This window comes from Heterocephalus glaber, unplaced genomic scaffold, assembly GCF_053883595.1.
Source record: "Heterocephalus glaber isolate CG9 unplaced genomic scaffold, H.glaber_assembly_v1.0 deba00001673, whole genome shotgun sequence".
NCBI classification, from domain to species: domain Eukaryota; kingdom Metazoa; phylum Chordata; class Mammalia; order Rodentia; family Bathyergidae; genus Heterocephalus; species Heterocephalus glaber.
In genome coordinates, this window is record NW_028258410.1 from 20766052 (window position 1) to 20780232 (window position 14181).

Below are 14181 nucleotides of genomic sequence, written 5' to 3' on the forward strand. Positions count from 1 at the left end.
TCAGTGGTGTCTTGCCTGCCTCACAAGCATAAGGTCCTGAGTTCGACCCCCAGTACAAAAACCAACAAAAAACCCCAGAAGTATTTGCTGTGTTGCCGAGTGTTGTAAACATATTTGTGTTAATCTTAATGTTTGTGACAACCCTGTGAAGAAGGGTTAGGTTATTAGAATCACCTCTGTTTTGCAGAAAACACTGAGATTCAGAGAGGCTACGTTTTCTCCTCAAGATCTCAGGGCAAGTGAGAGGCCGCATTTGAGGTTAAGTCAGCCTGTCTGGCTTGAAGCTGGTAACAACATGCCTCTCTGTCACTGTCTCATAGCTGTCAGGCTGGAAGCCCAAGAAAGAAACATGAAGGCCACAGATAATCCCCGGAATTTAGCCAGTAATTCAACTTCCTGGGCCAACACTGTCCTGGTAGTTACAGGGAGGTTGGCAAAGCAGACATGTACCAAACAGCCTTCCCCAGTCTCCTTCTCCTGCGCATGTCTGGTGAGTCCCCTACCTGTTCTCTAGGAATCTGCTCCTGTCTCTTCCTCTGGTTGCTAAGAGACATGGGCATTGTATTTCCCCTTCCCTGTCCCTGTGGTAACACCAGTTCTGTAACACTTAAGCCTTGTGACCGTGGTGATGTAAGTCTCTGTCCTCGGCTCAGTGGCCCGCGTCCAGGGCTGCCACCTCCCTGGAGTGTGACACAGGGCGGGAGTCGTGGACGCAGGGGCACTCAGGGTGTGGGACGCAGCAGGGCAAGGGTGAAAGGGCACAGGCCCAAGCCTGCCCCTGGATGCCCAGTTGCCTGCAGTATTCCCAGAAGAGTGCCGGCTCTCTGCCCGGATGTGTGACTCACTCTTGCTCCCGGCATATGGGAGACTGTGCGACCTTGTCGGTTACTTTCATTTTGAGCTTCAGATATGTCAAAAAATAGAGGTTTAGACTGGGAATATTGTTAGGTCGATTGTAGGTTTGCCTCTCTGATCTCAAACTCCAGGGCACAATGGGCAGCAAACTTCTTTTTTTTTTTTTTGGTGCCAGGGATTGAACTTGGGACCTTGTGCTTGCAAGGCAGGTGGTGGAACCACTGAGCTAAATCCCCAGCCCCTGGAAACTTCTGATGGTAAAGACCAAATAGCCTTAACTGCATAGGGGCCACATTCCTGACCCTTGACCCTTCATTTCTGCTAGCGTGCAGTGTTTGCAGAGCAGGGCAATTTCCTTTGCCCACTGTTTTCCTTAAGGGGAACTTAAATGTTTAAAAAGAAAATGCTGGATATCTTTCCTTCTCTTTCTCCAAACATTGTATTTGACTGGCATAATTTCTATTAGTCACTAGCACTTGACAGCTATGAGATTTCAAATTAAAATGTGTATTTTTGGGTTCCTTTCCTTCCCCCCTCTCTCCTCCCTCCTTTCTACTTCCTCTTCCCTTTCTTCTTGATGGTTGTACTGAGGATTAAACCCAGAGCCTTGCAGTGCCAGGCAAGCAAGGACTGTGCCAAGTGGGCTGCCCCAGGATGCTTTCATGGGTTTTTTAAGACCACAGTAAGTCCCATGTGCAGTGCCCCTGGAGATGTTCAAGGTTGCCTCCAGTGCAGTCCTTTCGCCAGGGCTGGGTGATTCTTATACACTTTGCAGTGCCTGTGTTTTTATCAAACCCAGTGACAAGAGCTGATTCAAAGGCTGCTTTCTTTTTTAAAAATTATTTATTTACTTATTTTTTGGTACCGGAGATTGAACTCGGGACCTTGCACTTGCGAGGCAGGCAGTGGAACCAGTGAGCTAAATCCCCGGCCCCTGTTTTTTTCCTTTTTTAAAGTATTGGGGATTGAATCTAAGATCTTCACACTAAGCCCTGTTCTTTTCTTTTTCTTTTTTGATAAGATGGAGTCTTGCTATGTTATGCAGGCTGGGTTTGAACTTGCAATCCTTCTGCCTCAGCCTCCCAAGGGCTCAGATTACAAGCATGTGCCACCATGCCTGGCACCTACTTATTATTATTATTATTTTTTGTTTTTGAGACAAGGTCTCGCTGTGTAGTTCAAGCTGACCTTGAACTCACTGTGTAGCCCAGGCTGGCCTTGAACTTGCTGTGATCTTCCTGCCTCATCCTCCTGAGTGCTGGGATTGCAAGAGTGTGCCACCATGCCTGGCCTACTTATTACTCTTATAGAACCTTTTATAGAAAGTTTGCTGGCTCCTGCTGTCGACTCAGATAATTCTAGAAGTGAATTTTCCATGTTCTTGTTAACCCAACCTGTGTGGCAGGAGCAGGGGAATAAGAACATCTGCTCTCCTAACCTGCAGTTACCCCTCGTAACACAGGTTGCAGCCTGTCCTTGTCTGTCAGGCTCGTCATGTACCTTATACATGTGGAGGAGAAAAAGCATCATAATTCATTTTACCTGAAATGATTATTTTTCCTTTTAAAAATGTTCCATATTACCAGATTATTTTTATGGAGCGGGAAACCCGAGCAGTAGATCAGGGACGTATCTGATTGATGAAGAGAGGAAGCAGGAAGCTGGACCTCAACGCTGCTGCTGCTGCAGAGAGAATGGGATCGGAGGAGAGAGCAGTGGCCTGGGTGTCCCTGCCCTCCAGGTCACTGGGCCCCAGCCGGGGGAGTGGAGGGTAGAGATGGGGCACAACCGAAACTTCATCCTAAAGATCACTAAACCCACTTCTGTTCACTACCCAGCACCAGACCAAATAAAAAACAAAAAGCACACCCAAACCAAAAAACCCCCACCGTTTCTATTAGATTGTGGACTTGGGTTGCAGGTTAGGGAGATGAGCTGCCATATTTGAATCTTCAGTTTCGTTTAAGTCTTAATGACTTTGACTGGTTATTAACTTACTGGGAGGAAGTAGGGCATTGTACATACCTGAATTGGGTTAGAAATAGTTCTGCCTGCTTGATGTGTACAGTTTACTTCCTCTTCCCTTTTCTACCTCCTTCCCAAGACCCTCCCTACCTCCCAGACAGCAAAAAAAAAAGGTCCCTCTAAGTTGCATAACTGACCTTGAACTCATGATCCTCCTGCCTCAGCCTCTGCATGGTGGGATTACAGGTGTGCACCACAGTGCCTGGCTTTGCAGCCTCCTTCTCTCTCTTCCGTAAACATAAGGAAGCGTTTTCCTAGGCAGACAGCACACCTGGGCCACTTTGGCCCTCAAGGTGCCGCCAGACATCCTGCAGGGAGGGCCCCCCCTCCCCCCAGGTTGAGCCCATTGTGGTCACTCATCCAGCCTCCTCGAAGGTTTCTAGTAGTTTTCCTACTTTGCAGATTTTTTTTTTCCTTGAGTATTTGTATTAAGTAGAACTTAATTTTGGATTACAGAGATTGTTCTCTAAGGGGGTCACAAGAGCATCAGCGTCCTTCCTGCATCTGGGGCATCTTGAGTGGAGCATAAGCAATGGAGCTAGTTGGGAGGCCAGGCCTGAGTTCTGGCTCTTGGGTCAGGGGTCAGATAAGTCTTTTTTTTTGGTACCGGGGATCGAACTCGGGACCTTGCGCTTGTGCCGCAGGCCCCGGAAAATCCCCAGCCCTAGATAAGTCTTTCTAATGGAGCTTTTCTCCACCTGTCAAGTATAGCTAGTGGTACCCATCCTATGTACCTCCCTGGGTGGTTGTCAGGATAAAATGAAGATGGCTTGTGTGACGGTACGTAGAAAAGTGTACCATGTAAAGACTATCATAACAATGATGTTGTTACCTGGAAACCAGATAGACCGCTGTATCTTAAAAGTTGAATTGAAATAGGGAAATAATAGTGGGCTTAAGAATTAAACAGTCACACTTACAGGACTTAGCTATCTACTTCATCGAACAAAGATCTGCTAAACAAGCATCAGTGAGGCTTTTTAAGAAGTCTAGCAATACCGGGCATTTTAAGAACATTCAAACCTGATAATAAAATCCAAGAATAAGATGTGAGGTGCCTGCAGTGTTTGTGACTGTCAACATCCTGGAAGTCCTGCCTATCAAAATGAGGAAAACTAGGACCCTTAGCACTACAAAACAATGCCGTAACAAAAACAGCCCGACAGTGTAAAAGTATTAGACATGAACAGATACGACTGATGTTATTGAGAAATGTTATTTTTTTTGGTCAATAAACTATTGTTTTTATATGAGGTCATTGTTAAAAGTCTTAACTATTTGTACGTACCCAAATTAACCACTTAGAAAATGTAATGGGAAAAGATCCCATGTATAGTATCAGCAAAATTCTACAGTATTTAACCAGCATATGAGATCTTTATGGATGAAACCATAATGTTACTGAAGGATAGAAAGGAAACATGTTCCCTAATAGTGTGTACTCTAAGGTAGGTCATAGGGATGTGACTAGGCTGCTGTGCATGATTTTAGCGCCATGGAATTGAGGCACAGAGTAGGTTGAGCAGCTTTCTGATGGTCGCACAGCTGGTTACCAGGCTGTTTTGATGCTTGCCTGTTGGACTTTCTCATGGTCCCTAAACTATCTCCTGTTGGCATCTGATGGACATTTTCCTAATGAGTTTCTTGTGAGTGAAACTTTTGTGTTTGGAGCATAGCTTTGGTGTATTCTAGAGTATCTCAGTAGAGAAAGATTTCTCCTGACATTTTGGGGCAGGAAGAGGGCTGGCTGCAGTGATTACCTTCCCATCTCATCTTTCTGCTGTCCTTGGTTCTAATGAAGAGAGGTGGTTCCCCAGCAAATGCAAGGACCCAACATGTTCCAGAGGCATGGCTTTAGGAAGCCTTATTGCCTCCCAGTAAGTGTTTTATCATTGGGTGTAGACTTGAATGATCATATGTTGGTGACTTGAATCCAGTTGTTCTGTCTTCCAAGTGCCTACTTGGGGCAAGCAATTACTGTACTTTTGTTGGCTTTGTGAACTTAGACATCCATTCAATAGGTTCTTAACTGTACTAATAAAGTGTTAGTAATGGCAACTGTGTAAAATGCATACATTATATCATCCCATTTAATCCTTACACAATACCATGAAGTTGGGGATTAGCATCTCCATTTTACAGATGAGAAAATTGAAGCCGAAAGGTGATGAGATATGTCCAAGGTCCCACAGCTGGTTAACGGTAGAGTTAAAATTTACACCTGGGGATCGTAGTAGTGCTGCTTAGTAACTTTCAGATACTAGCTTTCAATCTATTGCCTTTTAAAATAGAAGAAAGAAAAAAAATTGTATCGAATGATGCACTGATGTTGTATTTAGTAGAGTAACCCAGTATAGCTTGGCTTTTTCGTGGACTTGTGAAATGCTGTAGTTTTCTCGTGTTGTGATTGATGTACTTGTAAATTCCTGTTGAGAATGCACACTTGTTTTGAAACCAAACCTGTCTTTCTTGCCTACATTTCAGTCAGAACTAAGACATGGTCCGTTTTACTATATGAAGCAGCCACTCACCACAGACCCTGTTGATGTTGTACCGCAGGATGGACGAAATGATTTCTACTGCTGGGTTTGTCACCGGGAAGGCCAAGTCCTTTGCTGTGAGCTCTGTCCCCGGGTTTATCACGCTAAGTGTCTGAGACTGACATCGGAACCAGAGGGGGACTGGTTTTGTCCTGAATGTGAGGTTAGTTCCTGATGAATGAATGCATTACCTGCTTCGTTTCCTCTCCTTTCACTTTCTTCCTTTTACCTTTAAATTTTCAACTAATCCAGATAGAGGGAAAAGAGAAATTTCTTGCCTTCCACCTGCTCTATCCTGGTCTCCCTTTTTTGGGATCAACATCAGCACCGGACACAGCCCTGCAGCCCTGGAAAGACAGTTGACTGCAGTGTGAATTGGTTTTGGTTCTTCATGAGTCTGGATGGCTTTGAGATCTGCGGTTGTCTCTGGTTCTTCTACAGTGAATGTCTTGGAAGTTCATGCATTGCAGTTCACACAGTTTTGAAGAGATCTCGTGATGTTTCTCCCTTTCCTGGTTGTTGTGTTTTCTGCAATGTCAGCAGCAGCAGTAGCAGAAGCAGCAGAGCTGTTGCCACTGCCGTCACCACCACTACCATTGCCAAGTGGGAAGGCCAGTTGTGTCTGTGTGCTCCGTGTGATGCCACCTGATGCTCTCCTTCATGTGACAAATATTTCAGCAGTGCCTATGAGGTGCTGGGGATTCAGCAGAGCTCCAGAATAGGCACCGATCAATCGCATTCTTCTCAGTAGAAAAAGACAGAAATCACAATGAAGTTACATGTAGTAAGTTGGAAGGCAACTGCTCTAGGGAGAATGAAGATGGGCAGTAGGAAGTTGAGGAGGTACAGCATGTCCCCCTTCTAATGCACAGGCCTGGGAGGCCACACAGGTGTGAGAAGGCCCTGCAGGGGTGCAGAGTGAGCCCTGTAGACACCTGGGGAGCCCTTCCAGGCAGAGGGGGCTCAGGCATAGGATGATGGCACAGTGAAGGCAGCAACATGGTCCTTTGTTTGTACAAAGCCCTAAACCCTGTAAAGTCAGCCAGTGATGAGGGTTCCACTGTTCTGAGGTGGCTTCTGGTCCCTGGCAACTCCCAAGCAGGATGCCTTTTCAGATGGCTGAAAATAAAATCATCTACAAAATCCCTTAATACAGAATGCCTCTTGGATTTCAGAGTACGCAGGACTTTGATCTCAAATGAGGAAGTTTTCTCTATGTGAAATAGATAACCCAGATGTCTTTAATGGAAGAGGAATGAATCCAGTTTGTGGAGTAGCATCTGAGGTGGCGCTTTTGTGTAGGGATGGGAAAGCAGTAAGAAATATGTGAGAAGAAATTAGGCATCATGTCCGTACGATGATGACACTGTCACAGGATTTTGCATCTAAAATGGCAGAAGATGGCTGCTGGTTGCCTTGTGGTCACTTGCAGGGAGACACATGTAGTGTAAGCTTTGTTCAGCAATTTGTGTCTCTGTTTTGGGGGCCCAAGCGCATTCTGCTACATGTAGTGTGGGCCCTGGAATTGTCAGCAGTTTTCTTTTGTATTAAGGAGCTCTTCCCAAATGCTTAATGAAATTGCAAAATAGATACTTTCTCTGCAATTGATGGTTCCCCGTGAAAGCGAGCTGAACCAGTAGGCAGGGCCCACCAGAGGTCATTCTGGATCAGGCTTATTCCATCTCATTCTTGAGGTGGCATGGCCCAAAGATGGCTGCCAGGGCTTCCGGTATCAAGTGGATAGACAGAAGTGCCCTAAGGGAAGGACACCTCTTATCAAGCAGGGGCGTAGCCATCATCCTTTAGCTGATCTGTCTGGAGGCTTAATTTTTACCCATCATTCTCCAGCTAATTTATTTAGGCTGATTGGGTAGCCTTGGATCACCAGTTCGCGTGCAGAATCAAGGCTTGAACAAGGCTTGGTACAGCACTTTATGGCATATGAGAACCAGGCACTGGCAGCGAGGAGGAGTGAATGACAGTTGAGCAGCAACTCGTGTGCCCTCCCTGGACAGCACCTGGAAGCAAACTGGGATACAAACAAGCAGGTGTCTAAGATTCAGTTTCTTCCAGGAGAGAATTGGTAAGCAGACAGCTGGGAATACTAGCTGTTTCAGGTTTTTGTCACCCAGCAATTAGATACATGCGTCATACCCTGTTTTCAGCTTCTGAGTGACTCTTGTGTGGCCCTTTCTTCGACAACTGACCAGACACATCTGAGAGTTCCTTTTGGAGGCCCCAGAGATGTGAAGAATGGAAACTGTATCCAGATGAATTGAAGAAAACTTCTCAGGAGCTCTCCTTTTGCAGATGGTTGAAATGTTTCCTGACAGCAGGATTTGCTATTTTTGTTTTTGCTGCTACATAGATCTTCTACATCCCTGGGATAGATAGTTCCAGCTTTACATAGCAGAATCCGGTTTCATTCGTTTCTCTTTGGGTTGGAATTTCCCTTAGAAAATGACATTTATTGTCCAGAGAGATAGGCAGCCAGCCTGTGCCCCTGCGGAAGTTTGCCAGGATGTCCTGAGTGGGTTCACATCCATGGTGGTGGAGAATGAAGTCACATTTATTATTAGTGCACTCCCACCCCTGCATTTTTTCTATGAAAACCCTGTCCCTTTCCACCAGTGATGTCACTGAGATGGCCTTGCCAGTCTCCTGAACATAGCTCAGACCTTCAGAGGATCAAGATAAGTGATTGATGAGTATTCATTCCGTGGGGAGATCATCTTGAAACCAACAGTGGCCTTTCCTTTCATGGCCTGGTCTTGATACCCAAAGGTGGTAATAATGACTCTTTTCCTGGTCCCCATCTACCCACACTTTTCTGTATTCATGAGCTACAAACACTTCCTAATAAGGTAATAAATGGAGCAGTGTGCTTTGTAATTTTTGCTTACGGACCCAGTGCACTTCGGTCTAGTGGACTGGAATCCTTGCCAAGCAAATTAACTTTTTCCCACTTAGATGGGGATTACTTTTTTAGGTGTGAATTTACTGAAACCAGTAGAAGGAGAGTAAATACCTGGGTCGTAATAATCTCTTTTCTCTAACCGGACGTGTGTGTGTGGTTTTGACTTGTAGAAGATTACAGTAGCAGAATGCATCGAGACCCAGAGCAAAGCCATGACCATGCTGACCATTGAGCAACTCTCCTACCTGCTCAAGTTTGCCATTCAGAAGATGAAGCAGCCAGGGGTAAGAAGAAGTTCCTGCCGGTGTAAGCATGAATGAAGAGAGTGGCTTTTGTTTTGTACTATTAGCACCCTATGTATTCCGCGTAGGCTTTGCCTTTCAGACATCTGTGCATACTCACGGGAACTTTTTCTGTGTCCAAATTTAAAGTATAATTTAAACAGGCATAGTGGTGTACAGTCCATTCTTTGTGGCAAGCACTTTGTGTTCCAAAGAAGTGTAGTCAGGAAATAACATTCAGTAGACGGTGTTTAAGTTAAGATTTACATTGGTTGTGAAGTGAAACTTCAAACCCCATTGGCCGAGGACAAGTGTGGTGCCCCTTCCCACAGCATTAGTGACATTCTGTTTCCAGGAGAACTGGATGCCACCCAGTTTATTTATAGTTGTGGTTTGGCGATGAGGCCTTCAAAAAAAATTCAACCTAGGACTGGGGATTTAGCTGAGTGGTTCCGCCGCCTGCCTTGAAAGCGGAGGGACCAAAGTTCAATCCCCGGTACCAAAAAAAATAAAATAAAATAAAATTCAACCAGAGAAATGTACATAAGGGGTAAGAATTTGGTTAGTTCCTTCAGTTTTGAAACGGGATCGATGCAAACGCTTTGTCCCTTTGGGGAAATCTTTGAACGTGGGGCCACCACATTGGGCTGGCTAATGGTGCATCTCCCGGAGGGGTCCCTCCCGAGTGTCCCAGGCTGACCAAAGCTGTTGCAGTTTGTGTATTGTTTTGAAAGCATGTAGGAAAATGAGGATATGATTGATGTGATATTTTCCCCATAGATAAATAAAGTATCTGAGGGTGAAGTTTTTCCCTTTCTGATTGGCACCAAAGCATCCTATGGCCCAATGGTGACCCTTGATGAAACTCTTCAGGGTTTGTTTTTGAAGTGAAATGAATATACAGACATTTGATTTTGAGTACTTGTGTGATCATTTTGGTTTAGTACTGGGGATTGAACTCGGGACCTTGTGCTTGTGAGACAGGCGTTGGAACCACTGAGCTAAATCCCCGGCCCTATTTCTTTAAAAAAAAAAAAGCTATGACTGAGGGTGTAGTTAAGTGGTACAGCACTTGCCTCTCATGCATGAGGCCCTGGGTTTGATCCTCAGTACTGCAAAAAATAATACAAAGCAAAAAAAGCAGACCCAATTTTTGCTTTGAGATTATATTCTGAAATTTGATTTTATGATTGAAAGCAAATGAGAGTATGCTAACTGGATATTGTTAGATTAGGAACCTAATTGTCTTTCACAAGTTCTCAATCCATGGAAGCAAAGTATGTAATCTTGGTGGCATAAAAAAATTTTAGTTTTTAACAACAGAATGGTTTTTATGTTGAATGTGACAAGGAATCACTGTTGTTTCTTTTAGGCTAAATTATGTCTGCTAAAGACTGAAAAATCAAAATAAAGAATCAAAGAAGACATTAATTTCGCCTGTGTATTGTTTAATGTAAAAATCACGCAGGGAGGAAAAGGTGCTGAGTTGGGGCAGGGAGGCAGTGGTAGGAATGGAACCTAGAGCCTTCTGCACACCAAGCCACACTGTAGCCCTAAAGCATCTTTGTAACTTTTGGTGACCAAACTGTCATTCTGATGAAAGGGGGTTCTGACAACTACAAATGGTAATCTGTTTAGATGCCTTGCTTTAGCCTCATTTGGTGTTTAATTTTTTTGTTTTGTTTTCAGCATTGGGGATTGAACCCAGGGAATCCAAGCTGAGCTATGTCCCCAAACTGTTTTTTTTTGTTGAAATTTTGAGTCAGAGTCTTGCTAAGTCACTCAGGTACGCAGCCTGCACTTATACTTGGGATCCTCCTGACTCAGCCTCCCAGAGTGCCGGGATTACAAGGGTGCACTGGCATATATATTTAATGAAATCTTGTAGATTTTAAAAAACTGATTAGTAAATACCACCCAACAATAAACTGGGCCTTATATCTTAAGCTGATTGAAGGAGGGTTTACAAAAATGGATCAAGATAAAAAGCTTTCACAGAGTCCCTCTATTGAAGGCTTTTTGGGTCCTCAAAGGAGGAACAAAATCTCATTGTTGAGATTTTTCTCACACGTGGAAAAATACCTGCTGGCATTTAGGGGTAGCTGGTGTGCCATCTTTAGTTGTAGCCAGATTTCACTCTCAAGTCAGTTTTGGTTCCGGCTGGGTGGTAGTACATCAGCCATCTTAGGGTCCAGGCCTGAGCTGACTGGTACTGGATTATAATTGTCAGCCTTCATGGAAGAGGACCTGCTACTTGGGTATGTACTGAAAACACAACAAATAACAAAATCAAAATAAATATAACTCGGCCCCCCATCCTTAGTAAGAGGCAGACTTCCCTTTGGAGCTTCTTGAGGCCATCCTTTGTGGCTGTCACTAAAGCTGCATTTTCTGCAAGGTTACCTTCCTTTCTTAGAAACCTTTGTTGGTATCCATGCCTGGCCTTCACAGCAGAGATGAGACTGCGGCCTTGTGTGTGTCTTTTCTTTTACAGACAGATGCCTTCCAGAAGCCCGTTCCGTTGGAACAGCATCCTGACTATGCCGAATATATTTTCCATCCCATGGATCTTTGTACATTGGAAAAGGTTGGCCTCCGTCTGTCCAGAGCCCTGCTGTTGTAGCCCTCAGTTGTCGAGATGGCTAAGGATCCTCCTTCAGTTCCGGTGCCATCTCTCTCTCGTGTTAGACTACTGCTACATTTTCCTGCTCTGGTTTTATTTGAGTAGAAGAACTCTTGCTTGTCTCATTTCTTTCCTCTGTAACATTCTTCCAAGGATTGCAATGAATGTTCAGTTCCACTGATGGTATTTCCGGGAGTGCTTCTAGCTTTGTACCTGAAAGAGTCCTAGCTTTTTTTTTTTTTTTTTCTCCAGCGGGGGGCAGTTCTGGGGGTTGAACCCAGGGCCTCATGCATGCTAGGCGAGTGCTCAGCCACTGAACTCCATCCCCAGAGCATTCGTGATAGGATTGATTGGAGCCTCACTTCCTGTCTTTTGGAGGTGCTCGTCAGAGCAGCAGGAAGGATAAAGAGAAATTGAAGTGTCTGGGAACCTTCCAGATTAGCAATAGAGATGCGGCTTCTTAAAATTGACTTACTCTACCGATAAGGTTATTTCTTTATTGCCTGTGGGTGTTTTTAGAAGTTCGCACTAAAATTCCTTGCTGAAAATGACACTTGTAACATATTAGATTGTGCATGTCATTCTGGTGCTGATTTTCAGACCGTTATTAAAGTATGGGTAATGAAAAACATTTGTGAAGAAGAAACATTAGTTCATGTTATGAGCACTGATAAACCCCCAAACAGTAAATCTGTTCTGTTTTGGAAAATTATGCAGGAGGACATTCAAAAGAAGATGAGTAGTCCTAGCTTTGTATTTAGAGTAAGTTTCTTTTTCTTTTTTGGTGGTGCTGGGATGAATCCCAGACCCTCACGCATTCTGGGCAGGTTCTCTAGTGCTCAGCTACATTCCCAGCCCTTGGAATAAATTTCTCAACATTACTTTATTTCAGATTCATCCTCCATAAAATGGGGATGCTTTAACTACTTCACTGAATTTTCATGAAGTTTTTGTGAGACCATTTGACTTATATTTTTTCTCTTGTGTGTCCTATATTTTTGTTTTTTCTTTTTTAAACTAGTTTTTAAATACAATTTTTTTTTATTAGTATCTGTTTGTGATATGTAGTAATTATATACTTTTGGCTTGGGGTTTTGGTAGGGTACATATCAAATCTTGATCATTTTTACTCTCCCAGCCCCTCATGACTTAATAATAAATAATACACAAGTGTATAAAGCGTCTTCTTCATTGAAAGGCTCTGCTTGATAAATGACATCAGCTTTGAGATGAGAAAATTCAAGTTGCTGTGATGAATGCAATGAGTACCTTGTTATAGGGTTATAGATCTTAAAAATAATAGCATCTTGGGAAATACGTAAAAGAGCCTTAATTAATTTGGGAAATGGCTGCTAAGAAATTATGTAAGGACTCAGGTGTTACTATGGTTTGTACAGCCTCACTGGTGATTATGTGCTGATTCCTTTCTTCCCAGAACGCTAAAAAGAAAATGTATGGCTGCACCGAAGCCTTCCTGGCTGATGCAAAGTGGATTTTACACAACTGCATCATTTATAACGGGGGTGAGTGGCTTTGACAGTTCCTACCCAAGAGAAAATGCTGTGTGTGTTGTGTTCTCCTGTCCTTTATTAAAAATAAGGCCTTCTTTGCTGCGAGTTTGAGGCTTGCTTGAGCCCCATAGTGAGTTCAAGGCCAGCCTGAACTACATAGTGAGACTCTTGTGCCCAAAAAAAAAAAAAAAAAAAGGCCTCTAAATCTTGTATCAGGGTGAGTAGCAATCGCTCTTATGGGTGAACCTTGGTAATGAGTGCTTTTAAGGCACCAGATGGCATCTAAAGTGTCTGTATGTTATGTGGTGATGCTGTCTCTTACTATCATTCCAAAAGTCTTTATTTTAGTGGAGTCATAATTACATACAATGTAATGCAGACTATTTTATGTGTACATTAGTGACTGTGACAAATGTGTACCATAGCCCCAAATAAGATCTAGTATATTGCATTCCCCCGTCTCTATCCGTCTCTATTGGTCAACTTAGTTCTTCAAAAGGAACTACTATTCTGTTTCCTGTCACTGTGGATTAGTTTTATACATCCTAGGATTTCTTCTAAATAGATTGTAGAGATTGTACTTTTTTTGTTTGGCTCCTTCCACACACTGATATTACTGGGACTCATCCATGTTGTTGTGTATATCAGTGGCTCCTTCCTTTTTTACTGCCGAGTGGTTTTTATTTTGTCATCATCTCTGAGCTGGTCCAGTGACCTCATTGATGTTGATTGGTATTTAGCTTGTTTTCACCTTTAGGCTATTATGAATAAAGCTGCTGTGAACATTTTGTATATTTTATGTGGACATCTGTTTTTATTTCTCCTTGATAAATACTAGGAATTGTTCTGAGTCATTGAGTAGGTTTATTTGCAAGGATATAAGAAATACTACCACACCTTCTGCAAATGTATCATTTTCTGCTCTACTCAATAGAGAGTTCTGAGTGCTCTACATCCTTGTCAACACTTGGTATTGTCTTTTTGATTGGGGCCATTCTTGAAGGCATAAATTATTATGGTGTTTTTAATGTGCTTTTCTCCGATATTTAGGTTTTGACTATCTTTTAATATATTTAATAGTAATTTATTTTTTGTGGGGGGAGATATTTTTACTCATTAAGTAAACCAGCATGTTTGTGTTTTTACTGTTGTGTTTCAAGAGTTCTTTATGATCTGGATAAAGTTTTGTCAGTTGTGCCATTGTGGATTTGGAGGATTGAGCCTTCTGGCCGGAATGGAGAATTTCTCCTTTCACTTTCCCTCTTGGTATAGCCCCTGCTGTGCCACCTGCCCCCCAACCTTTTTTGTTCACCCCTGGCCAGGTAGACCTTTCAGTATGCTGCCACTCTGTCCCCTCTCCCCCCATCACCTTGTGCTCAGTGCCACTGCTGGTCCACATGCCCCCTCTTTGCCTTCAGGATTCTCCTGT

The 14181-nt window shown here is 43.4% G+C and overlaps 1 protein-coding gene across 23 annotated transcripts in view; it reads left to right on the plus strand.

Annotated features, from left to right (window-relative positions):
- Window positions 1–14181, plus strand: part of Zmynd8 (zinc finger MYND-type containing 8) — a 193394-nt gene that overhangs the window by 108279 nt on the left and 70934 nt on the right. For 16 of the 23 annotated variants that reach the window (XM_021238976.2, XM_021238975.2, XM_021238973.2 and 13 more), the window contains 4 exons: window positions 5365–5583; window positions 8508–8621; window positions 11113–11205; window positions 12677–12764. In XM_021238976.2, coding sequence (XP_021094635.1) covers window positions 5365–5583; window positions 8508–8621; window positions 11113–11205; window positions 12677–12764 — 514 coding nt within the window. Of the gene's footprint in view, window positions 1–5364; window positions 5584–8507; window positions 8622–9990; window positions 10405–11112; window positions 11206–12676; window positions 12765–14181 lie in introns of those variants that run through there. The other 7 variants (XM_087197772.1, XM_021238964.2, XM_021238981.2 and 4 more) reach the window with 2 other exon arrangements.